This window comes from Apodemus sylvaticus, chromosome 15 (genome assembly GCF_947179515.1).
Source record: "Apodemus sylvaticus chromosome 15, mApoSyl1.1, whole genome shotgun sequence".
Lineage (NCBI taxonomy): Eukaryota > Metazoa > Chordata > Mammalia > Rodentia > Muridae > Apodemus > Apodemus sylvaticus.
In genome coordinates, this window is record NC_067486.1 from 32,170,499 (window position 1) to 32,197,019 (window position 26,521).

Consider the following 26,521-nt stretch of genomic DNA (forward strand, 5'->3'; position numbering starts at 1 on the left):
GACATAGAGACAGGAACACACACATACACACAAAGAGAAGAAAATCTATTTTATTTTGAACAAAGTCACAGAATGGTGGCCAAACACAACACAATGAAGAACGGCCCGTCGGGAGTATGCTTGGGAGCAGAAACTCTCAGAAAGGATAACTTTAGTCACACTTGTATCTTTAGCACGACTTCACATGAGCTTGTCTTGATGAAACTTGGTCTTGGCCAGCTGACTCACCATCCCAGATGGATTAACTCTTCAGGGAGAAGGCAATGGCATTTTCCCACCAGGCATAAATGTCATTCTTGTGACCAGGAAGCAACAGATTTCCCTTAACAAGCTTTCTATGCTACTGTAAGTTATACATCTTTAGTGACAAACTTGATTCCCAAAATCATTGTTTATTGGATGGCTGGAAGAAAGTAAAGGGGGTAACATTTGAAGTGTAAATAAATAAAATATTCAATAAAAAACATTGAAAAAAGAAAGGAAAATAAAGTATATGTAGAGAGAACGCAGAGGTGTTTCAGCTGCACCTAAAATCTTGCTATAGTTGCATATTAACTTTAGCTTATTGCATGATTCTACCTTTTTCAAACTTAAGAAATTATGGATTAAGTGAATGTATCAATAAGCTTTCTTTCAACATAAAACAATTCCAAAGGGACTATTTTACAACATGCCAGACTTAATATAAAACTAAGATTAAAACCAAAAATGAATTAACATCTTGAGAGAAATACCTTCATTTATATTGAAATGAGTTCTTAAACTTAAAATTTTCTCCATGTAAATTTCAAAGTAAATATATGTTGAATATTTTCAACATTTAAATTTTTTTCTTTTCTATTTAAAGGTGGTTATTTTCACTCTTTAATATTTTCAGAATTAAAAAAAATTTCCCTTGTGTTTTTTGAGTGAAAACAAGAGTGTACACACATTTTAAACACTAAGTCACAAACCAAAAGTAATGAACTACCCTTTGCAAGTGTGTTTACATCTAAGAGAATTCACATAAAGTTTTAGAGAAATGTAAACACAAGCTGGAGGAGAGAGTGCCTCTGTAAATTGGTGCTTTGCAGGTTGAGGACAGATAAGGATGGACTTGTTTATAACCTAGGTAAGTCTGAAAGCAGATATAAAATACTGCATACCAACTACCTTTTCATATTTAATTCTCTACCTGGCTTAATGATTAATTTTTGGAATTATATTTTTGTTATCAAACTGAAATACCTTTGTTGTCCATGTCTCAAATTATTAACGCATCCATAAACGTATTGTCATGAACAACATACAAAGCATTCTTCTAATGCTATTCCTACCTATTGTGGTCCTTAAAATTCTACCAGTAAATTCACAGATTGGATCTTAGAAACTGACACCAACTGGAGGTGACATTTCAGTTACGTGTCAGTGAAGTGTGATGGGTTGTGGAAAATGTCACAAGTTTTCTACAATTTGTCTTTTCAGATGTGAAGTACTTGAAAGAGGAGGATGCTAACCGAAAGACCTTCACTGTTAGCAGCACGCTGGATTTCCGAGTGGACCGCAGTGACGATGGAGTAGCGGTTATCTGCAGAGTAGACCACGAGTCCCTCAATGCCACACCTCAGGTAGCCATGCAGGTGCTAGAAATACACTGTAAGTAAACCCAGCCCTTTATATGTACAATTTGTTTTTTAATTTGTATTTAAATCAGTTTTAAGGTACATAAAGTTACAAACGTGCCCAAAACTTACCATCTTAAGTCTCAATTACATTCAGTGGGAATAGTACCTTAACAAAGTGTAAGTCCTAACAGTGAAGGAAGATAAAAGACATCTCAGAGTTTATTTATGGTTGGAGCTGTAATGTGATACACATATGTGCAGGAGAGGGTTGGGGAGAAGAGTAGAGTTACATCAAAATAATGTAGGCATTTGCAACTTCTTTTCCTTGTTTGTAACATTCTACCTGATATATTTTAGTCTCTTTGAATGCAAGGGCACCTCCACTATATCCATAATTATCATTTACTTTTGCCGGCATAATGCTAACTGAGTGATGCTCATGTATGAGGGACCATGCTGAAGCTTTAGAAGCGTTATCTCACACAGCTTGATGTGAAATCAGTGTCCCTAGTTACAACTGCATGGGTAAATGTGAAGTTCAGAGGAGATAAGTCAATTGCTACTAAATGGTACCTTGATAAACTCTTACTTACAAAAGTCAGAGCAGTACATATTTACTAAAATGAAGCTGAGTGTATTTACACCATGGAATACTACTCAGCAATTAAAAACAATGAATTCACAAAATTTTTAGGCAAATGGTTGGATTTGGAAAATATCATCCTAAGTGAGGCAACCCAATCACAAAAGAATACACATGGAATGCAATCTCTGATAAGTAGATATTAATTAGCCCAGAAGCTCTGACTACCCAAGGCACAATTAGCATAACAAATGCCTCCCATGAAGAAGTAAGGAGAGGGTCCTGATCCTGGAAAGGCTTGATCTTGCATTGGAGGGGAGTATCAGGACAGAGAAAAAGGAGAGAGGTGATTGGAGAATGAGTGGAGAGAAGGTTTATGGGACATATGGGGAGGGGGGAACTGGGAAAGGGGAAATCATTTGGAATGTAAACAAAGAATACAGAATATAAAAATATATAATTTATATACAAAAAAGAAGCTGAGTGAATTTTAAGTATATAAGTCAAGATAAAAAGGGTGAAGTGAAAAAGATAAAAAACAAACAAACAAACAAACAAAAACATGTTTTCCGAGTTGCATGATTTGATTCTTTGATATAATAAAGTTAGTTTCTTCGTTGCATTTTTGGAATACAATTAGAACTTGAGTAAGGAATTGAGTGGGAGGTATAATTATATTAAACCTTAAAATGCTGAACCTTGAACACCACTGTTCTAATATGCCTCATTGCATTCTGCATATTCTGCTTTTATTAGTCAGTGTTGCATTGGTCATTATTGTAGAGCAGCCATGGTTTAGAGTCCTGGACATACAAGGAAATACCAAAAGAACAAAACCAGAGCAAACTACTTGTCCTGTTTTCATGACTACCACAACCTCACATCATCACTACTATAAAAACATTTATCTTACAAAAACTCTTCTAGGGGTCTGGAGAGATGGCTAAGTGAGTAAGAGCACGGACTGCTCTTCCAGAGGTCCTGAGTTCAAATCCCAGCGACCACATGGTAGCTTACAACCATCCATAATGGGATCTGACACCCTCTTCTGGAGTGTCTGAAGACAGCTACAGTGTACTTACATATAATAATAAATGAATAAATCTTTAAACAACAAAACAGACAAGGGGTCAAGAACTCATCTAGATGTCAGTGAAAGGAAGACAGCGTAAGTAATTTCTGCATGCCACATAACAATGAGAGAAAATTACTATGCAAGAAAAGTAAGCCTGCTGAGATGCTGGGAATATGAGCACAGTGGTAAAATCAGTTTTGATGAGCTTACCCACACACATTGCTGAGGAACGGATGGCATGGAGCCCTGAATTAGGAGCACACCTGTGACATTTCCTTCTAGAAAAATCAAGGCAATCAGAAAGACCACAGTAGAACGTGCTGGTGCAGAATAACGAGCAGTAGGGTAAACTACCAGAGATGTGTCTGAAACTCTTGCAATTTCTAAGCAATTTGCATTGTATTAGATTAGTTTTACTAGATTTCCCCCATGCTTTCCTTAAAGCAGGTTCTGACTCAAGTCTATGTATGACCATATGAATATTATTTCTAGTTTCAGCATTTACATATAAATGTTTTTATGTAGGTTACTGAAAGGGCTTAGACTGATTATAAACTAAAGAATCAATTCCCGTGCTGATTTGATTATAAACTAGACAGTTAATTCCTATGAGCTGGAGACAATTTAAGTCAAGTTTGTGCCATTTAAAATATTTCAAATGGATGACAATGACCATCCCATTATAATGCTTATTTGGTCACGAATCTTCAAGTTACCAGAAATAGACCCAATTGGTATTTTGGAAGACCAGTGTTGCTATTACAGTAGGTGAAATTTTTAAGTATATATCTTCTATGTGAGGTAATAGTATTTGGAATGATATTTGTCATTTACTTACCTATAATTCTAGCATCAGATGAACAAATTTAATGGAAAGTGAATCATAATAGTTGAGAAACACCATAAGTACAAGGTCCTCAGATAGTGAAGTATTTTGACTTAATTTATTTAGATTTCTGTGTTTATGGAAGAGATGATTCAACAGATGAGCTGTTGAATTTGGATATGTAAAAGGAAAATGCTTTGAATGAAATCAGGCTTATGGGTGAGGGTATTTGCCTCAGTGGATGTTTGCTACTTAATCATGAAGATGTGAATTTGGATTCTCCCATATCCACATGAAAGGCAAGCACACTAATCAGGCAAATCTTCTAATAGCTGAGCATTCTGCCTTCTCTTATGCCATTTCAGTTTTTGCATTGACCTTGCTTTCAGCATCCAAAAGTCACAGAACAACTTTGTTGCCCTTCCTATAAGAATGCTTATTAGAGTTGTAAATATTTTAGCTTAGCTATTAGTTTCACACATTTACTGCCAAGTTCATTTTTACTTCCTTCGAAATTCAGAATGGTGCTAAAATAACCCTAGCTACTTATTGTTCTTTTTTATATTTCCATATTAATATGTATTGTTTTGCAAAATTTCCTGGATGGTAGTAACTGAATTCCTTAACTTTTACAAAGTTTTCCATGAAAGTGTTCGTATTCATGCTGAGTGATGAATTAAAATTACCATCTCATTTTACTTTATTTATTTTATTTTATATTGTTTTGTTTTGTTTTGTAAGAGTCCAGAAGCAGAAGCTACATCAGCTCAAATTAATTTTCTTAGAATTTAATATATCATCATTTAAATATATGGACTATCTAAAAACAGCTGATGGTAATTCTCAATGTTCCTGTAAGGATACAGAACATTCCCCAGAGATGAAATAAGTCCAGTGATTAGAGAGAGCTATAGTCAGTATTAAAATTAGAGCAAAGACATCACCTAATGCAGTCTTCATAAACTCCAAAGGGCAATGCCAAAATGTCTATATTTTTCACTTAGAACCTCAAGATACTCACCCCCACACCGGTGTGCATGTGTAATGGATATGATGAATGAGTTGCTATGTTTTCAAATAGTGGAAGATAGAAAAAAAGTTTTGGCAAAGGGGAGAAATAGAGTGATTAAGAAATTAGGATATTCCAATGCTATACTAATATTCTCATTATGGATGACCACAGGAATGGTCCAAATAGAGAAACACTTAGAAGACTTATCAGTGTTTCCTAGAAAACTGATAAGAGAATATATGTATTTTTATAATAATGTACATAATAATAACTGCACAAGCCAAAAAATATTCTGTTGCCAGATTTGTAGGAAATTGGAGAGCACACATACACACAAAGGAACATAATGGAAAAAACATAGTAAAATAAATTATAAAGAGGAGTTTCAACTTTGTATCCTCATGATGTACAATGTAAAAGCGATTATCCTATGAACTATATCAGAGCAACATTTAGTTTTTATGAAGTAGTAATAATTAATTTAAATACTGCCATTTGGATGAAAGTTACTCCTTTCACCTGGAATTTAAGAAGGGAAAGAACAGATTTTTAATTCCTGTCAACCATAAATGCTTTCAAATTTTACATATCAGGTAAGACAGTTCTTCTCAACTAAAGAGCATGAAAGCCACTTACATTTGTTAGATTATTCTTATCTATCTTTCCACATATCTCTTTGAAACAAACCTTTTTATTATTCTGATTTAATTCTTAGGAAAACAAATTGTATGAGTCAGATTTTATTAAATGGTCAGTAGGAATAATGAATGTGCACCAATGGAAAACTGCACAGTACATAGAATAGAAGAAAAACAAAACAACTCTTTTCTGCACATGACATTGCATTCCCATAATTATATTAAAATGTTATTGAAAATGAAAAACACAAGGTAAAATAGGAAATGCCAGAGTAATGCTATTTTTCTGAGACAACACTCTAACATTCTAGAGTAAGATGAAAATTAGAGCCTGAAATTGTAAAATATCTGCATGTTTCAAAATACATTATATTCTTTCCCCACCAAGTCACATAATCTTACAATTGATCCTTAAAATTTATTTTATGCTTCTATTGGAGTGTAATGTTTCACCTATAAAATTATTAATTGTTACAAAATGTACACCATTAATGTTTAAGAAGTAGATAACATAATTAAAACGACTCATGAAGTGGGTGTTTCATTTGGGCCCAAACATTTATACGAGTAATAATGTAAGGTAGTAATTAAAGGAAGGGAAGTGAAGAAAAGAGGAGAGGTGAAGGGAGGGAAAGGGGGAAGGAGAGAAGAGGAGAGGAGGACCAGGGAGATGAGGGATTGGGCAAGGGAGAGCTTTGGAAGAGAAGGGAAGGCAAGAGGGAGCACCAGGCTTGCTTAATGATAGCACTGTTTTAAATGAGGTCAGTTAAGTTAGTTATGAATGAAAACGTAAGCACAAAATCCACAGAAAATAGGACAAAACACATTATTGTTCTTAAATGAAATATCTCTATAATGAGTTAATGGCCAATTTCTATTCTTGCCCTATACGTTTGGATACTTGCATTTCCAATCTAGTTAGTTTGACAGTGATTAATAGATATTGCATTTCCCTCTTACTATCTTACATTGTAAAACATATCATAGTGTTTCTATGGTGATTCTGTTGTTGTTAAATCTCAGGAAAATGACTTTGGGCTGAAGGAACACAACTCAATATTTTAAAAATTTCACTACATTTGTCAACTATGTAACACAACTCAGCATTTATTCTCATGAATTTATTAAAATACAGTTCTGATTATTAGAGATTCGATATTTGCATGCTTGGGAATTACAAACTCTGCTGTTTATGTACTGTTTCTTATGGACACATACAGAACAAAAATATCAAATACAAACAGATTATTTTTCTCATTCAATGTGCATTGCAATTGTTTCTTCTCTTTAAGACTGAACAACCATTAACAGTCCATAGACGGGAGAGCAGAGTAGTTAAGAACATGTGATGTATATGTGAAGGACCTGAATTCAAATTCAAGCACCCCCATCAGTTAGTTCTGAGCTCCCTGTAGCTCTTGGGTCCCAGTTCCATTTACTGCTTCATCCACATATGTGGAGATATATGCATGCATACAATGCAAATTAAAATAATGTTAGTGGAAATCCAACATTATGAGTCTATCTTGCACAAACCTATGTCTTCTAAAGGCTAAATTTATTTCAAATCATCTCCTAAGAATGTTAACAACTGTATTTTCACAATTTTCCATGAACTTTAGAAACCGTGTTTGTTTCAGACTTAATAGGCGCTTATAAGAAAGGCAGGTCTATGGGCTGTATGTATTTAAAAACAGTGTATCTCACTCAACTGACATCTCTTTTGAGGAGTGCTGGCCATTTAAGTATCATATGAACAAAGACAACTAATGCAAGACCTCTATTCAGAGCCCTACCAGAGTTCTATTTTCTAGAAAGCTACATCTATGTTAGTTTACTTGAAGTATTACAGATATATTTTTCTGATTAGATTATTAAGTGATTTTTCCATATAATTGATAGACATATTCTGCTTACTCCTTTTCATATCAAATCATTTAAAGTGTTTGAATTATCAAGTCTTTTACTATTTCTAAACATAATTCAAATTGTTACTATATCTTATGTATTTGGTCATAAGCTCTTTTGTTTTATGAAATCAATCTATCCATCCATTTAGCTTTAAAAATGATGATATGACATATAACAAGGACACATCCTTCACTATGTTCATAGCATCCTTATTTATAATCGCCAGAATCTGGAAAGAACCCATATGTCTTTCAACAGAAAATGTGGTACATTTACACAATGGAGTACTACTCAGCTATTCAAAACAATGACTTCATGAAATTCTTTGGCAAATGGATGTAAGTAGAAAATATCAACTCTTTTAAGTCCACGTTTTAATCACACCAAGAGTTCGTTATCTTGGGGTAGTTTTATTTCAGATTACCCCCATCATTTCAGATTACAAGGAGGAAAGCAAGGGCAGGAGTTCAGGACATGAGTTTGGAGGCAGAACCTGAAGCGGAGATCATGGAAGAACACTAAATACTGGTTCGCTCTCCAGGGCCTGCTCAGGATGCTGCTTTATACATCCTAGGTCTGTGTGCCCATGGAGACATAGCACTACCCACAAGGGGCTGGGCCCTCCTCCTGCATAAACTATTAAAAAAAAAATCTTATTCATGCCTACCGTCCAAACTGAGGTTTCAAACAAACAAACCAGCAGAGACTTCAGAACAGGCAAATAGTTGCTTCTGAAAAGGAATACTCAGAAACAATGTTTGTTGCTGAGTTTATAAGAATTATTTCACTATAAGAATTCTCAAACTTGACAATAGAACTATTTATCTCGCTTAAAATTTTCTAAGACTCAACCTCAAAAATAAAATGTTTATTATTTTAAAAAGAAGAAAATATCATCCTGAGTGAGGTAACAAAATAATTATACATTTCAAAAATGAGAAATTATTATTTAAAAGGAAAATGTTGTCTTTGAAAATGTTTTATTCTAATAAAGGCTTATTGAAAAGGATTTGGATTTATTTCTTGGGCTTGAGGTAGACCCCAGAGACATCACAGGAGAAGCAAGTGCCCCATAAAAACACCTCCACACCGCCTTAAAGCATTGGTTTTACAGAGAAATAGAATGATTTGGGGCCTTCATCCCAGAATGGCCCAAAATGAGTAATGCAAAATGTTTTAAATTATTCTAAGTATGGAAATTAAACACATAGACGAGAAAAATTATTTGCAAAAGTGTCAAACGCATACATATTATAGAAGACCCAGAAAGTAATGTCTTTTCAATTAATTTAAACATTTTAATATGTAACTGCAATCATAAGTTAAAAGTGGTCAGGAATCTTCAGTGGTTTACCTCTTCATTTTAGTCTTTATTCTTCTTCCATACTTCTGTTTTGTGTGTAACCATGCAAAGGTTATGAATTGTCAGCTTAGATATACAAACCAAAACAATGCAAAGCAAACAAGTGCAAAGATAGTGGAGTCAGACATATATAATGTTTAAAGATGTTATTGGTGCATAAAGATGTCTTTAAATTTCTACACATACAAAATATTCTGAACGAATCCAGATCAAGGGACAGTAATGACCGATGTCACTCTTGCTCCAGCACTTTCATGATGACAGTGTGTTTTATTTATCCTCAAATTTTAGTCTTCAGCCAGACATTGGTATGGCTGCTTCGCAGGTGAGATATGGATCTTGTAACAAGAAAATACACTTACAGTTTATTTTACATTAAATTTAAATAGCCACTTATATATTCAGCAGCACTGCTCTTGATGATATCATCGGACTTTCCTCTTCTAATTCTATTAGATCTTTTAATCATGGTAGGGAACATAACTGATGAGTTAATGGTGCAGTAATTCCAAGGATGCTGATGCAGCAGCATTTTGTATAATACAGACAGCATAGCAAAAGCATAAATCTGTAACACGTAATATACTTTAAAAGGGTTTAATGTTTCTATAGCGTAAGTGCAAGGTGGTACTGCTCAAATCTGTTTTTAAGATTAAATTTTGCTTTTGTTGCTTGGTAAGACCTTTCAGGAAAAATAAAAATCATGAAAGAGTGTTTTTGAAAAGTGGTATTTTGATAGAGGTACTTACAATCATATGCTGTGGCATTCATAATCATAAAACATGAATTATGAGGAAGAAAATGGTTATGCACTCATTGTCCTCTCCTATGGCTTCCTCTGCTTCTCCTTCAGATCTTCCTCTTGACTCCGTCTCATGATAAAAGCATATTGCTCCTAAGGTTTCCTTACTCTATTCAGTTTTGCCCATCTACAAGCATGACATCCTGAATATTTGTTCAGAGCCTACTGCTCATTTAAAAATGTGAGATGATTTCTTACTATATCTTTTAGAATTCCCAAATTCCCTAGCCTGACATATGGTGCTTTGAATACGTATCCTCCTAGAACATTATTTTGCACTGTTCTCTTTTTCAGAAATTGTGCAGTCAACAATTCCCAGTTGCCTCAATCAAATCTACTCTTTTCTTTTTTAAGTTTCACATGGTGGCTCACAGCAGTCTTTCACTTCAGTTCCAGAGGTTCCAATGCCCTCCTCTGGCTCCAAGACTCCTGTGTTGCACACATACATAGATGCAAAACACACAAAACATAAAAATAAATACACCATTTTATTTAATTGTCAGGGAAAGAACTCTTTTAATCAACGAGGAAAAGGGGTGCAGATTAAAAGGCTTCTTCCATCTGTCAACAAAAATAGTGACATGAAGGGAAGCAATGGGAAGTAAAAAATGAGACACACAGCACAGCTGTGCACATAATTCATCAACATCAACAGACAGACTTTAGAACATGCAAGTCACAAAGGGCCAAAGCATGCCTTAAACGGTGTTCTAACTGAACTAGAGGGGTAATGAGTTGATTTCATAGAACAGTAAATAGCCCAGAACCAAAGACAAAGCATCCCTGGAAGTGTCAATCCCTAGGGTAATCTTAGAGAAAAGAAGAAATACAAATGTATTAAAGCACTTGGTTTGATCAGGTGAGATAGACATTGCATTGATTGTGGAACTTTGGGGATTTACTCCTTCTAAGTCTTTGTTTCATACCAATACACAGAACAACAGAACCTTCCTTGCATGCCACTGTAGTTGTTGATTGTATAAATTGAATCCAGTGTTTTCCACTTAAATCTCCAGCATTCCTTTTGTGCTTTCTAAAAGATTCCAGAAAACAATAGTATATAGGATATATACAATGGATTCCATACATCAAGGAGAATTATGTAGCAAGTAGTCGATCAGTGTTTATTTTTATTAGAAGATAGTTTAATATGAAACTACGATTTTTGTAGTAGTGTGCTCAAGTCTCAAGTGAAAAAAAAAAAGAACATTCCAAAAGCTTGTTAATTTACCAAGAAGGTATTTAAATAAGTTCCAGAAATGACATTCACCCTGATAATACAATTATTCATAAGAAGGAAATGAGCTCTGATATCATTCGCATGGTTTCTGAAAGCCACAATAAGTATCCTGTAGCATCATTTCTAAATGCTAGGACTAAAATTGAAAAGTGAAAGAAGGACATTACAAAGCATGATATATTATGTTACATTTTTATAATTTATCTAAGATAACTGATAAAAATATACTAATACCATGTCCTGTATGTTTTAGGAACCATGTAGATGATTTTTATAAGTATGTAATTTGGGAATAATCAGAGGAAATATTTTTGTCAACAAATAACATTATCAAAATATGTTATTTTAATGAAGTACCTGAACACTCTGGATAACCTTGAACAATGTAATTGACTTTGGCTCTATAGTATAGATTATCTTTGTTCACTCACTATATTATATGATATGGATTGACATATTAGGAGTTTCTTTCATAGCTTGTCCAGCATCCCTTACAGAAAAAATGTTACCAGTATATAAATTCAAATTCTTATTTACTTTTTAAATATAGAAGGAGCATAGGCCACCTACCTAACCTCTGAGAGACTCCCATCCCCACACCCTCTGCTCACCAACCCACCCACTCCTGCTTCGTTGTCCCGGCATTCCCCTATACTATACTGGGGCATCAGGCCTTCTTAGGACAGTGTGTTTTAAGGAAAACAACTAACTTACATATTGAAGAATTGATTGAGGCTGCCTGACCTGGTTTCCAAGACAGGGCATTGAGATGACACCAGATGTGTTCTTCTTTTAAGTCTAAGTGGGAGGGGAACATTGAGGTCAGAGCTATTGTATTTAAAGTGCACAGTATACCTCTGGACATAAGGGCCAAATTGAAAGCTGACTGATACTGTAAGTGACGTTGACATTGTGTGATGCCTTCGGTTTTGTTTATTTGTTTGTTTGTTTTTTCTTTTTCTTTTTTTTTTTTCTGAATAAAAATATTCGGTATTAAAAAAAAGAGTTAAAGAACTGGTCACATAATTCTACACAGGCTATAAAGAAATGACTGTGCTTATACTCTCTCTACTCTTTAAACATTCTTTTTTTCATTTCCATTATGAAATATGTGCTTCCTCTTGATTAAGGAATATCATGTGAATATCATGTACCATTTGATTTTTAAACCGAGGTGTCCTGGTTTTGGGTTTTTTTTTTTTTTTAGTCTATTTCCACAAGTGTTGATTTTATTAAAAGTGAAGCAATTACCATTTTTGACAATTATATCATTGCATATGAAACTATATGAACTTCTCGGACTATTATAAGTGCCTATTTAATTCATTTTGTCCACTGTAGTTGAAGGAAAGCACTCTGTGTTCCGAGCTGCAGGGCTGCCTTTTCAAAAGAAGTCTGCATGATGCTTCTGAGACAGTAGTTTATCTTGAGTTCATTGGGGGTTCCTTATTGTGAGTCCCTGGTAGTCCTGTGACAATGAATGTGTTGTTATTCAAATGCACATGAATGCATTCAGTCCACAATAATAGTATTCATAGCTATCTATAAATAGTTGAAGAAACAATTGTGTGAAATACTTGATATTCATCTGAACTGCTTTTTTTTTTTGCAATGTCACATTTAAATTCAGATTTCAGAGGTACTCTTACAATATTCAGATATTTTTGTTAAATTGCACAGATGGGAAAGGAGTAGCAGTCTTCCAAATATATATATATGGAAGAAAAAATATGCTGAACATAGGTGATTCAATTATAAAATATACCCTTCCATGTGATTAATGATTTTTCTATTTTTTCCTAGATACACCATCAGTTAAGATTATACCATCAACTCCTTTTCCACAAGAAGGACAAGCTTTAACTTTGACCTGTGAATCTAAAGGAAAACCACTGTAAGTGATTGAATGGATGATACATTTTTTGCTCTTACATAGATCAGTCTTTAGTGTCAGGGTGTAACCATAGACACCTACATTTTTAACTCTCTCTTGTCAAACAAGATAACAGGCTCTTTTATATTTACCCCTTTCTCAACTTTCTGTAAAATTAATGTGTATGAATTTAGAGTATACATGCAAGGTACACAATCAAATGACCTCCTTTTTGGCACAGTGATGTCTGAATTGCATAGAAATGAAGGCATGTTTGCTCAAATGGAATACATTAGTCTGTTGAATATCTTAGATCATGCTATCTCTCCTGTACAATGGCAGCAACATTTTATTTATAGGAGTAATGAACTGTGGAAGTTTTGGGACTGTTACTCTAGGAGACATGGATCACTTCTCTTAGAAATGATTCAGCAAGTTAGCATCAAAGAATCTCTGAGTTCTGTAGAGATAAGCTTGGATACAATATCCATTCTTGCATTAAGATGACTCCACAGTACAATAATCTCTTATTTTATTGAAAAACACAAAGTCTTAGTAAGTTTCACAAATTGAATATTCCGTTTTTCTCAGAAGATACTGACTAATCTTTCCCAGAGGAGGCTGATGAATGGCAGAATGCAAACAGAAAAAGGAAATAAGAAAGTTTCTTTATGTTACAGGAGGGGAAAACGTAATCTCAGAAATGTGCGTTATTTTTCTTTTCTTATTCACAAAGGTTTTAGATTGGTGAGGCAGGATTTGCTCACACTTCAGCCCTGTTCAAAGCTTAGTGACATCTGTCTACTCTTTGCTACTTCAGCTGCTGAATCTAAATTGCCACACTGTTAGCTGGATTTAGTCTATAATTTCAAGAATGAGGCTCATGGTGATTTCACCACTGGAGTAGAAGCTCCAGTTGTGCAGAAAGAGGAATGAGTGAGGTCTAGGCAAGACAGACATTTAGGAGAGTCATCTTATCATGCCCCATTTTCTGAGGAACCGCCAGACTGATTCCAGAGTGGTTGTACCAACTTGCATTCCCACCAGCAGTGGAGGAGTGTTCCTCTTTCTCCACATCCACATCAACATCTGCTGTCTCCTAAGTTTTTAATCTTAGCCATTCTGACTGGTATGTGGTGAAATCTCAGAGTTGTTTTGATTTGCATTTTCCTAATGACTAATGATGCTGAACATTTCTTAAGGTGCTTCTGAGACATTCGAAGTTCTTTAGGTGAAAATTATTTTTTTAGCTCTGTACTCCATTTTTAATAGGGCTATTTGGCTCTCTGGAGTCTAACTCCTTGAGTTCTTCATATATATTGGATATTAGCCCTCTGTCAGATGTAGGGTTGGTGAAGATATTTTCCCAGCTATACCACTTCTGGGCATATACCCAGAGGATTCCCCGGCATGCAATAAGGACACATGTTCCACTATGTTCATAGCAGCCTCATTTATAATAGCCAGAAGCTGGAAAGAATCCAGATGTCCCTCAAAGGAGGAATGGATACAGAAACTGTGGTATATTTACACAATGGAATACTACTCAGCAATTAAAAACAATGAATTCATGAAATTTTTAGGCAAATGGTTGGATCTGGAAAATATCATCCTAAGTCAGGAAACCCAATCACAAAAGAATACACATGGAATGCAATCACTGATAAGTGGATATTAGCCCAGAAGCTCTGAATACCCAAGATATAATTCACATATCAAATCATTCCCAAGAAGAGGAAGGAGAGGGCTTGATGCAGCATTGTAGGGGATTACCAAGACAGAGAAGTAGGAGGGTGTTGATTGGGGAATGGGCAGAGGGAAGAGGGCTTATTCGGGACTTATGAGGAGGGGGGAACAGGGAAAGGGGAAATCATTTGCAATTTAAACAAATAATATAGAAAAGAAAAAAGAAAAAAAAGGAGAGTCACTGTTTACATTTATTTGGATTAAAGTAATCCTTAACTAAAATATGCAGCGAGAATTTGTGCCCATATATTTTTAAAGTATCCCAATCCCCATAGTATCTTTGAATTTTAAGTCATAGATTAGTAATGCGTCAGTCATGTTTGGCATTTATCCTTGTTGGTCCCAGTGTTTTAACAAATATGCTAGTATCATTTTACAAAAGACATTTTAATTTATTCTTTTTTAATATAGACCTATCATCAGGGATTAATTCATATTTGTTTTCTTTCCTTATAAAGTAGGAAGTCACAGTAGTCACAGTAGTCACAGTAAAGTTAGGGTCCATGTCCTTGATTCCTTCTTTCCTTTAGAATGCTGATTTCTTTGCTCTTCCCAATTTGTCTCAAAATCTGCCCGCTCCTCCCCATTTCAAACTGTCATTTCCAATACATGAAGGCATTAACCTCTTTGAAGATGATTCAACTTGTAGATCTCTGTGGTTTAAACAATGTCCACAATAGTGTCAGATGAGACAGACAGGCTATAAAACAAGGGAAGACTGGAAAGAATCCATTTGATTCCTTTCACAAGAAATCTTCAAGTTCGTAAAGACAATGGTCTTTTCCAGAGCACGGTGGAAACTTGATGAGTGTTCCTTAGGAAGTTCATCACTAGGAATGGAACATAATAATTCAAGGGAAGCCCACTCACTGCAGAAGACGAAACATAAAAAGTGGGAAAGAGATGATGAGTAAATTTTAAAATGATTTCAAACTACGGGATAAAGTAAAGCACAGGGAGGCTGACCATGTTTCTAAAACATATTCAAAAGAGAGGGAGCCAAAATGAGGAGTGTGGTACCACGGGCACACTCTAGGTACTCGGAAATTGTGTCATTTATTCTCGTAATCACCAGCTAAGTTCCGCTCCATTACTCTGCAGCTATTGCACCTGATTCCCCACTTTGTTATTTTGGCATCACTCAGAGGCAACGCTATTGGTTTCGCATTCAATTGTTTCCCAAGACAGTTAATTCCTATTATCTTTCCTATTTACCTGATCCAGGTGTAATGAGCAAATGGGAATCACAAATACATAACAGATAATACAATTCATTTTCATCTTATATGCAACATGAATAACACTCTTAATTCATTCTCGGATCTTCACTGTTTCTTTCCAGTGTATGTTTGACCAACATATGATTTCCTAAAGAATGAGCAATTCATCACTATTGCGTGCATTGTTTATGTTAAAAATCACACCACTATCTTTGCTATAAATCATAAAACTGCGGCGTGGTTCAAGTCACAGCGAGACTCATGTTCGTAGCTTGCCGGCCAGAATGCTAATGTTGTTTTGCTTGTTCTAAATGTGAGGGCCCCAGTGACTGTTTATGAACAATCATGCCTTATTTGCCTGCTTTGGACAGGAGCCTTTTTGCCATTTTCCTGTAGAACAGCTGCATAACTTGGGCCAGGACCAAATTGTTCCACTTGACATTACTATAGAGGCATTCTATTCTTTCCTTAAAAGAGAGATTACCATACATGTCTATTGTTTTAATTTTTGTCTATGGCGAGGACCAAGCTAATGCCAGCCGCTTTTCTTTCAAGCCCCCAGAGATTCAGCAACCCTCTTTTGTCTTTGGCTGAATTCCCAGACAGCTTTTAGGCTTCACATTTTCCATTTATAAGAGTGGAAGAAGAAATATAACCTTTACATTACATTAAAGTCATGACCTTAAAAGATGCAGGGTGGCCCCTGCATGCTGTGACAAATGAATCAGCATTCATTTTGACCCAATGTATAGTACATTTTGAATTTACATTTAAAAAAATCAGTGAGACATATTTCTGGTGGAAGAAGCGAGCATTTGGCATTTATTCTATAAGAAGAAAATAATTAAAGGATCCGATGAATATTTTTTTGTGTATACACTACAATGTTTGTGTTGTAGTTACTATTTTACCTTCTAGTAATTATAATTTTTCTTCTTTTCTTGGCAGAAATCTAGTATGCATAATTGCACAGAGAAGAACATCCTATTATGTGTGAAAAGAAAGATTTTAATCGTTAGAAAGACAGATTACATGCCACCAAGCAACTAGTGAGGTATTGGAAAGGAACAATTACATATACATTGTGGATATGATCCAAAATTAATGAAGAATTCTGATACATGCATATAAATGCATTCCTCGGGGAAATAGAATTGGTTCTTCAAAGACAAAACTGTGAAGGCAAAATAGCTCTAACCTAGTCAGTTTCTTCAACCTAATGTGGCTTCCCCTTATATAGCACAAATCGTATGTCATGTGCCAATTGTTACACAATTCAATTAGTGAGAAGAAATTGCAAAACAACCCAGGAGTTAATGAAGGCAAGTTATCACCATAGTGAAATATTGATCACCAAAACAAGGAAGATATGATATTGATGCCACAGTACCAGTCTATTGTCTTGGCAGTTTCAAATCATTCCATCTAATGCATAAAAGATGTTATTAAACTTATTAACTGTCTTAGTTAGGTTTTCAATTCCCAAACAAATATCATGACCAAGAAGTAAATTGGGGAGGAAAGGGTTTATTCAGCTTATACTTCCAAATTTCTGTTCATCACCAAAGGAAGTCAGAACTGGAACTCAAGCAGGTCAGGAAGCAGGAGCTAATGCAGAGGCCATGGAAGGATGTTTCTTACTGGCTTGCTTCCCCTAGCTTGCTCAGCCTGCTCTCTTATAGAACCCAAGAATACCAGCCCAGAGATGGTACCTCCCACCTTGATCACTAACTGAGAAAATGCCCAACAGCTGGATCTCATGGAGGCACTTCCCCAACTAAAATTCCTTTCTCTGTGATAACTCCAGCCTATGTCAAGTTGACACACAAAATCAGCCAGTACATTAATCAACATTTATATTTCTCCTGCAAATCAGAAATCTTTTTAATAAATCACCATATCAGTATAAGTGTTCTGGTCAGATGTCTCTGGTCTAGTGCTCTGAGTCTTTGTGGTGGTCGGACTTGGACTTGGGTATTCAAGTCCTTAGTTGTCTGGAGCCAGATTCTTAGCCACTCAGTTTAATTTGCTTTTTTAAATTAATATACTTTGATTTTAGAACAACTTTAGATTCACAGCTAAATGAGCAGACGGCATAGAAAATTCTTATATGCTACTGCTCTGCCACTAGTCATCAAAAACAGTGTTATCTATGGCTCTCATCTGTGTCTAACTGAGCCATGCTGGCCAGTCACTGTGGCAGCATAGCCTTCCATTTTACACAGGTTCATCCCTTTGCAGAAGCATTTTTTATTTCTTAAATGATGTAGTTTGTATCTAATAAACAATGAATGTAACAATTACATGTATACATGCATATATATGTGTATACATGTATACATACACACACATATGTAATGCCTGACAGGAGATAACATCTTAATACATAAGTTTCATAAGAACTACAGAGTGACTTTTGGTGAAGGGATTAACTACAAAGTACCTAAGTCTTAAATATATTTAGAACTGAATTGTTAGTAAGCTTTCGTAGTAAGTCCAGAAACTTTGAGTTAGGATCATAGATTCTTCCAAGTCTCTCAAATGCAAGAGTTTGACCAGAATAAACAATTTCCAGGACAGTGGTTCATAATTTTAAAAAACATATAGAAGACAAATAAATCACTGTAGAGACAAATGAATCAATAATAAAGTCAAATAAAACATGTTAGGGAACCCACAGTTACAAGGGTTAAAATAATAGTAACAACAACAATAATAGTGCTAATAGTAAAAATTAAAATAAGGAGAATTGGGTGATTGGAAAATGCATAGAAACTGCATCTTCACAAATACCTGAGTAATTGTGTAGTAAATATTTTAGAAAACTTGAAAGAATTGGGAAGAGAAAATAAATAATCCTGGTTCCACAGGTACAGAAGTGGCTGCCCTTCCAGGCACTGTTATTGGCATGAAAAGAACAGGTATCAGTTAACAAGTTTTCACGGCAACAAATGGAAAAGAAATCACAGAATTTTATAAAACCCAAACTTAAATAATGGCACGTCCAGTGTGTCTTTAAAAATACAAGGTCTGTGTTTATATAACGTGTTGTTTTGTCAGCACTTTGAAAACTTTCTTTTTAATTTTGTTTTGAATTGATTAATTTAAAGCCATTAGAATTATATGCACTGTGTGCTTTAGAGAGTGTTTGAGCATGAGTGGTGTGTGTGTGTGTGTGTGTGTGTGTGTGTTTATGAGTATGTGTGTGTGTGTGTGTGTTTGTGTGTTTATGAGTATGAGTGTGTGTGTGAGCTTGTGAGAACATAAGTGCTGCTGCTATAGAGTCCATAGGCTTTGCATGTCCCTAGACCTGCCATTAAAGGTAGCTGTCAGCTGCCTCATGTGGGTGCTGAGAATTGAACCTCAGTTCTCTGCAAGAGCAGGACCTAACACTAAGTGCTAAGACATCTCTAGAACCCCAAACTTTGTTATGCGTAGTTGGCACAATTAAATCATACAAATATCTTGACACTCTACATTTTCTGTTTTATAGATTAAAAGCATTTACCTCATAAAAGATATATGACTAGATCTAGATATACTAGAACTGAGAGGGCAATCTATATTAAAAACTGTGATGGCTGTAATGTTTTATTTATTTACTGTTATGAGCCTAGGAAAAGTTAAAGAGCATTCACAAACTATGAATCTGAGTGTTAATTAAATAGTTATAAAATAGTAATGTAAACCCAACATTGTCTTATATATCTGATGTCTAAGATATATGGATAGATAATAGATATAGATATCAGTGGATATATATATATATATATATATATATTTAGTTGTATAGATATATAGATATATATGAAACTTGTGCATAGATCTAAATGTTATTACCAATATAATATAAAATAATGAAAGGCCAGAAAGGTTTTCTAAAATAAGCAAGAAGTTTAAAGAATACATTCTTCATGAGTAACTCTTTCATGTTAGATATTATATAAATACTTCATAAAACATGATATATATATCAGATATATCAGATTAATTTCTGTAATAAAAAGTATAAACAATAGAAGTCACATGATATTTAAATATTTATCTTTGGAATATAGAATTTTGGAAATTATTGTAATTAACTCAAATCTAAAGCAATATAACCATTTTATTCTTAGGCTAGTTTTAAAGGTATAATACTAGGAAATCAGCTCCAAATTTCCATAATAAAGATAAGCGCCCCATCTTGTCCTTCCCTTGCTGAAGCCCATATGTTCCCTTACTTCCATCTCATGGCTTCAATTTTTAATCACACATTTCCTTTCTGGAAGCACACAAGTAGTTATCTTGGATATGAGACTGGATATTTTGGTTTTGTTTGTAAAACATGAAGCTGACTCTTGGTAATCTCCACGGCTGTTATTTAGGCTGGGCATCTGTGGTATGCTGGGCACTCAATCATTTTCAATTAAATGTTCCAGTGTCTTGTAAAAGTCCCATCAGAGTCTGCAGAACCTTGGTTATAGATCCACAGAGAATATGCACTTCTTGAACATTTTCCAGGAAACCAGTTTTCTTACAAAAAAAAGCAAAAAACGGAAAATAAAGCCAATTATTTTGGAGGATTATGTAAATGTTTAGCAGAAAATGTCTCAATATTTAAGACACCATCCTGGAAAAAATACCCATCACATTTATGGATGAGACTTGCAGAAAGGATTTTTTTGGCTCATATATTTAAAATATCTGTCATGTGTGAATATATTGAGACATGAGATTACACAATTTTTAATCTTTACCCAAATAGTACTATAGATATTTTATGCGTGTATATGTGGTAAAAAAAAAAAGTCATCATGGGTAATTTTAGGAAGACATCAAAAACAGAAATTATACAAATTATTACCTTTATTATTGAAGAAAATAGGAATCTTTGAAAGAGTTTCACTAAAGGGTAAGCTAGTTCACTCTTTTAAAAGTTCTATTCAATAATATTCATTTTTCCAAGCCTTTTTTTCTATAATATGTATCAGACATTTGTAGATAATATTCCTCTCATACTTTTCACTATAGTTTACAAAGAAGGGTATTGTTTCCTGCCTGTTACACTGTCTGTTAAATATTTTGACTATCACTTCTGCATAAACATTTGGAAGAAACAAAACATGTAAACCTAATTAATTCAAAAATCTTTAGAGAAGTCAGGTATTTTAGTCAATGTCATAAAAGTAATGTTCTAGCTGGTGGTGGTGGCACACGCCTTTGATCCCAGCACTTGGGAGGCAGAGGCTGGCGGATTTCTGAGTTTGAGACCAACCGTGTCTGCAAAGTGAGTTCCAGGACAGCCAGGGCTACACAGAGAAACCCTGTCTCAAAACAAACAAACAAACAAAAAAACCCCAAAAAAACCAAACAAACAAAAAACAAAACAAAAAACAAAACAAAAAACAAAAAAGAAATGTTCTATAGTGGAGCAGGGCTTATTCAATTAAACATGTAAAACAAAATTTCTCGCATGAATCTTGGTTCATACATGTATATACCATATACAACCTCAATTCCCAAAGACAGATATTTTCATTTTTAAAGTCAAGGAAAAAAATCAAGCAGAAAATAACATCCTCAATTTTTAGAAAGATGAATATTTACAAATGGTTTCAATGCAATAGGCAGAATCACTAAGAGACTGATGAAGGCATACAAGTCCAACTCTTCTAAATTCACAGTGCCAGATATATCTGAGGTACTTGAAGGAGCACATGAAGAAGAGGGGAAGAAATATATAATCCTAAAGGCAGAGCGTGGGAGCAGGAAAGGTTTTGACTCAAGGTCAGCAGAATATATTGCCACTTGAAAGTGCACAGAAGGGCTGAAGAGTGGCATGGATTCTGAGAAGGTGGATGAAGAATATGAGATAGTTTACAGAGCAGGGCAGAGGTGGTCAACAACACTCGAGTCCTGATGAGTTAGAAATGCTCTTCAATTGCCTTTCAAGCCTCCCTACTATGTCATCAAATCAACTTACTGGATCCTTCTTTATAAAACCAAAACCAGAAAAGAAATAATGAAAGACATTAGAGATATGGGAGGAAAGGGAAACGTAATGAAAATGTACAGGCATAAAATAGTTTTTTTGGGGGGGGAGATAGATGTTATCCAGTAATTTAAAAAATGTATAACATACATAATTTGAAATCATTTTTTATTGAGTATCTTCTTCATTTACATTGCCAATGGTAAAACCTTTCCCAATTTCTCCCCTCCCAAAAGCCCCCCTCCCCAACGATTCCCTACCCCTCCTACCACCCCTGCCTCCATGTATATACCCCTCTACCTAACACATTCTCACCTCCACCCCAACTTCCCCCCCACCCCGTCCATTTCCCTTTGTTGTGGCCTCTATTGAGCCTTTACCTGACCAAAGACCACTCCTCCCACTGATGCTCAACAAGACATTTCTCTGCCACATTTTTGGCTGGAACCATGTATACCCCTTGGTCGATGGTTCAGTCCCTGGAAGTCTTGGGGTGTCTGGGTATCCGAAGTCATTGTTCTTCCCATGGGGTATATACCCCTTCCCCTCCTCCAGACCACCCTCCAGATCCTCTGTTAGGGACCCCCAAGCTCAGTCCAATAGTTGTGAAATCATTTTATTAAATGTGAAATTTACAGAGTGTTAGTACACACAGAATGAACGTGTTAAATTTGAGTCATTTAACTCATTACAGAAAAGAAACTTCTAACTGAAGAAATTTTAGTTTTAGGAAAATTAAGATTGCTACTAAGAATGTTCTGTTTAATAATACAGAAAAGTATAATCCTTTAAGAAGAATTTCGTAGACATGATTAAAACATACTTTCAAAGTTTTAAATTTCAGATTCAACTTTCTTCAGCCTGTACTTAAAGCATTTAATCCCCAACTACCATATAAATGAGTGATACCTCACTATCACTTCCACAGGAAGTGTTAGATTTAGACCAGATGCAAGCCCTGGGATCAAAGAATAGATAATAGTAGTCGTAGTAGTAGTAGTAGTAGTAGTAGTAGTAGTAGTAGTAGTAGTAGTGCTACTTTGATTTGGGAACAATGGACCTAAGTTTTTAAGGAGACAGAACCCTATCATTTCAACCTAACTGTAAACTGAATGGAGTTTGAACTAAAGATGCATTCTGGCACTTGAAGTATGTTCTCTGAATTCAGATTGTCCTGGCACTCTGCACAGACAGAGAAACAGGTATAACCTGAGACTGTCAAATTCACAAATGTCGATGTGAAAAATAAAATGTGAATATATTCCAGAGGAAAACTTCAGGAGTTTATGATTTTTTAAAATCAAACTTAGGAAACTCCTTATTTAAGGTTGATCATTGTTAAACTTATCATAGAGATTCTATACTCAATGTAAACACATAGATACTCGTATTTGTTGTATGATGGAATGAATATTTACTCAAGGTTTGTTGAGTTTTAATTAAAAATTAATATTCAATGATTATCAAACAGAGAAATGTTAAATGTAGATGAGGCCTGGATAATTGTGTTTCCTTCACTGGAAACCCCTAAGAGATTAGTTTAAACATTTTTCCCAACTTTGAATATTTTTAATGTCAATAAAAATTTTTCTCTCCTTTAGGATCACAGAATCTTGATGTTCAGGGATAATCTTTACTTTGTTGTGGCATAAGTTGGTTTGAATTATATGGTGTGAAGTATAATTATTTATATCACTTTAATTTATCACAAGCATCAGTAAATGCCACATTAAAAAAGTGAAAAGTAAGTCAGGATTACTATGTCCCTCTAAAATAATGCCATTAGCATCATGCTTTTAAAGGGCATATAGGTAATTTCCCTTTTCAACCCTCAAAACTCAGATGCAAAAAAGTATCTTAAAACACAAGACTCATGACCTACCATATGATGAGACTGAACAGAAAATTCCATATTTTATTTACTACTTAAGATTTAAATATGATAAGTCTGATATTGATGTTATTATTCCAACCAAGTATGGGCAATAATGTAATGGAATTTTTTTTACTTGATGCTACAAGACTTTAATATATTTGAGGAGTGAAATTTGTGTGAGGGAAGAAATTGGAATCAGAATTTTGACTGAAACCTTAAAAGAGTATACAGATTTAAATTTCACACTTCAATCTGACTTCACTTGTGACTGCTTTAAGATGTCTTTGTTTCTGTCACAAGTGACAGAAATATAGATAGATAGATGATAGATAGATAGATAGATAGATAGATAGATAGATAGATGCACATATATATGGAAACTGGTATATATATATACCAGAGCTCTTAGACTTTGAAATGTTCTAAGTAGAAAAACCTTGATATTCATGTTATAATACAAATCAATCCTATTTATTTGCAACATTCAAGATTTCTGTACATCATAAAGAGAATTTTAATAGATCAAGGCAGCTTGATAATATAGCTAGGGGCAGGCAAAGTAAAATGCACTGATGTGTTTATAGCTTACCAGGCGGTACAGACACAAAGAGTTCTTGGAATTGCTAGCTATCATTCCTAGCTAATTGGCAAGCTACGGATAATTGAAAGACCCTGGCTCTAAAAACTAGGGAGACTGATGAGATGGCTCAATGTATAATGGTATTTGTCACTTATATCTGGAATCCATGCAAGTATAGAAAGAAAAATAGACACCAACTCCAGGAATTGTCATCTGATGTCAATGCTTGCAGTGGCATGCAACATTCTTCACTTGTACTGGACATATCATGCATACATAGCATCAATACAAGTAGCAGCAGCAATAACATTATCATCAACAAAAAAATAATGAAAATAATAGTTAGTATTAATTTAAAACATTTGTGAAACTCCAAAGAAAGGACACCCGAGACAGCACTCAGTCTCCAGGAAGTGCAAGAGGCCTGGTGTGCACCTGGAAGCAGACTGGGCGCTCATAGCTTGCTCCAGCACAGAGCTTAGGTTCCAGTCCTGAGGCCTCTGGAAGGATCCTTCAGATCTCAGCTTCGGGATCCAGAACAGCCTGGGCTGCAACGCCATATCTCCAGGTCCCACAAGAGGCAAGAGGGGCATCTGGGGAGCCGGCTGGGAGGAGTCAGTGTGCTCTGGTGAGTCCAGCAGGCCCTGCAGGAGCCTTTGGGTGTCTGCTTCAGGATCTGAACAGCCTGGGCAACAGCACCCTGTCTCCAGGCAGTGCAGGAGGTCAGCTGTGCACCAGAGGCCACCTGGGAAGAGGCAGCTTGCAAAGGTAAGTCCAGCATTGACAAGACCAACTAACACCAGTGAGAACTAGTGGGCAAAAGGCAAATGCAGGAACATCACTAACAGAAATCAAGGCAATATGGCAGCATCTGAACACAATTCTCCCTTAACAGCATGTCCTGGATATCCCATCACACCAGTAAAACAAGATTTGGATTTAAAATCACTGGTCATGATGCTGGTACAGGAACACATGAAGGACATACTTAAAGAAATTCAGGAGAAAATGGATCAAAAGTTAGAAGCCCTTACAAGGGAAACACAAAAAACATTGAAAGAAATTCAAGAGAATACAAAAGCCAATAGGAGGAAGCACAAAAATCACTTAAAGAAATACAGGAGAACTTTGGTCAACAGGCTGAGGTCATGAAAGAGGAAACACAAAAAATCTCTTAAAGAATTATAGGAAAGCGCAAACACGCAAGTGAAGGAGATAAGCAAAACCATCCAGGATCTAAAATCAGAAGTAGAAACAACTAAGAAAACTCAAAGGGAGACAACTTTGGAGATAGAAAACCTTGGGAAGAAATCAGGGGACATAAATGTAAATATCAACAACAGAATACAAGAGATAGAAGAAAGAATCTCAGATGCTGAAGATACCATAGAAACCATGGACTCTTCGTTAAAGCAATATACAGCAAACCGGTAGCCAACATCAAACTAAATGGAGAGAAACTTGAAGCAATCCCACTAAAATCAGGGACTAGAAAAGGCTGTCCACTCTCTCCATATCTTTTCAATATAGTACTTGAAGTTCTAGCTAGAGCAATTAGACAACATAAGGCAGTCAAGGGGATACAAATTGGAAAGGAAGAAATCAAATTATCACTATTTGCAGATGACATAATAGTCTACTTAAGTGACCCGAAAACCTCCACCAGAGAACTGCTAAAGCTGATAAACAACTTCAGCAAAGTGGATGGTTATAAAATCAACTCAAGCAAATCAGTTGCCTTCCTATACTCAAAGGATAAGCATACTGAGAAAGAAGTTAGGGAAATGACACCCTTCACAATAGCCACAAACAATATAAAGTATCTTGGTGTGACTCTAACCAAACAAGTGAAAGATCTATATGACAAGAGCTCCAGGTCTCTGAAGAAGGAAATCGAAGAAGACCTCAGAAAATGGAAAAATCTGCCATGCTCATGGATCGGCAGGATTAATATAGTTAAAATGGCCATCTTGCCAAAAGCAATCTATAGATTCAATGCAATCCCCATCAAAATCCCAACTCAGTTCTTCACAGAGTTAGAAAAAGCAATTCTCAAATTCATCTGGAATAACAAAAAACCCAGAATAGCTAAAACTATTCACAACAACCAAAGAAATTCTGGGGCAATCAGTATCCCTGACTTCAAGCAATACTACAGAGCAATAGTGTTAAAAACTGCATGGTATTGGCACAGTGAC

General features: G+C 35.3%; 1 protein-coding gene across 1 annotated transcript in view; it reads left to right on the forward strand.

The window, feature by feature from the left end:
* The window catches only part of Cadm2 (cell adhesion molecule 2), a 224,970-nt gene that overhangs the window by 95,983 nt on the left and 102,466 nt on the right, over positions 1-26,521 (forward strand). The window contains exons 5-6 of the mRNA XM_052159105.1: positions 1,465-1,635; positions 12,858-12,948. Of these exons, the coding sequence (XP_052015065.1) occupies positions 1,465-1,635; positions 12,858-12,948 (262 nt within the window). The remainder of the gene's footprint in view (positions 1-1,464; positions 1,636-12,857; positions 12,949-26,521) is intronic.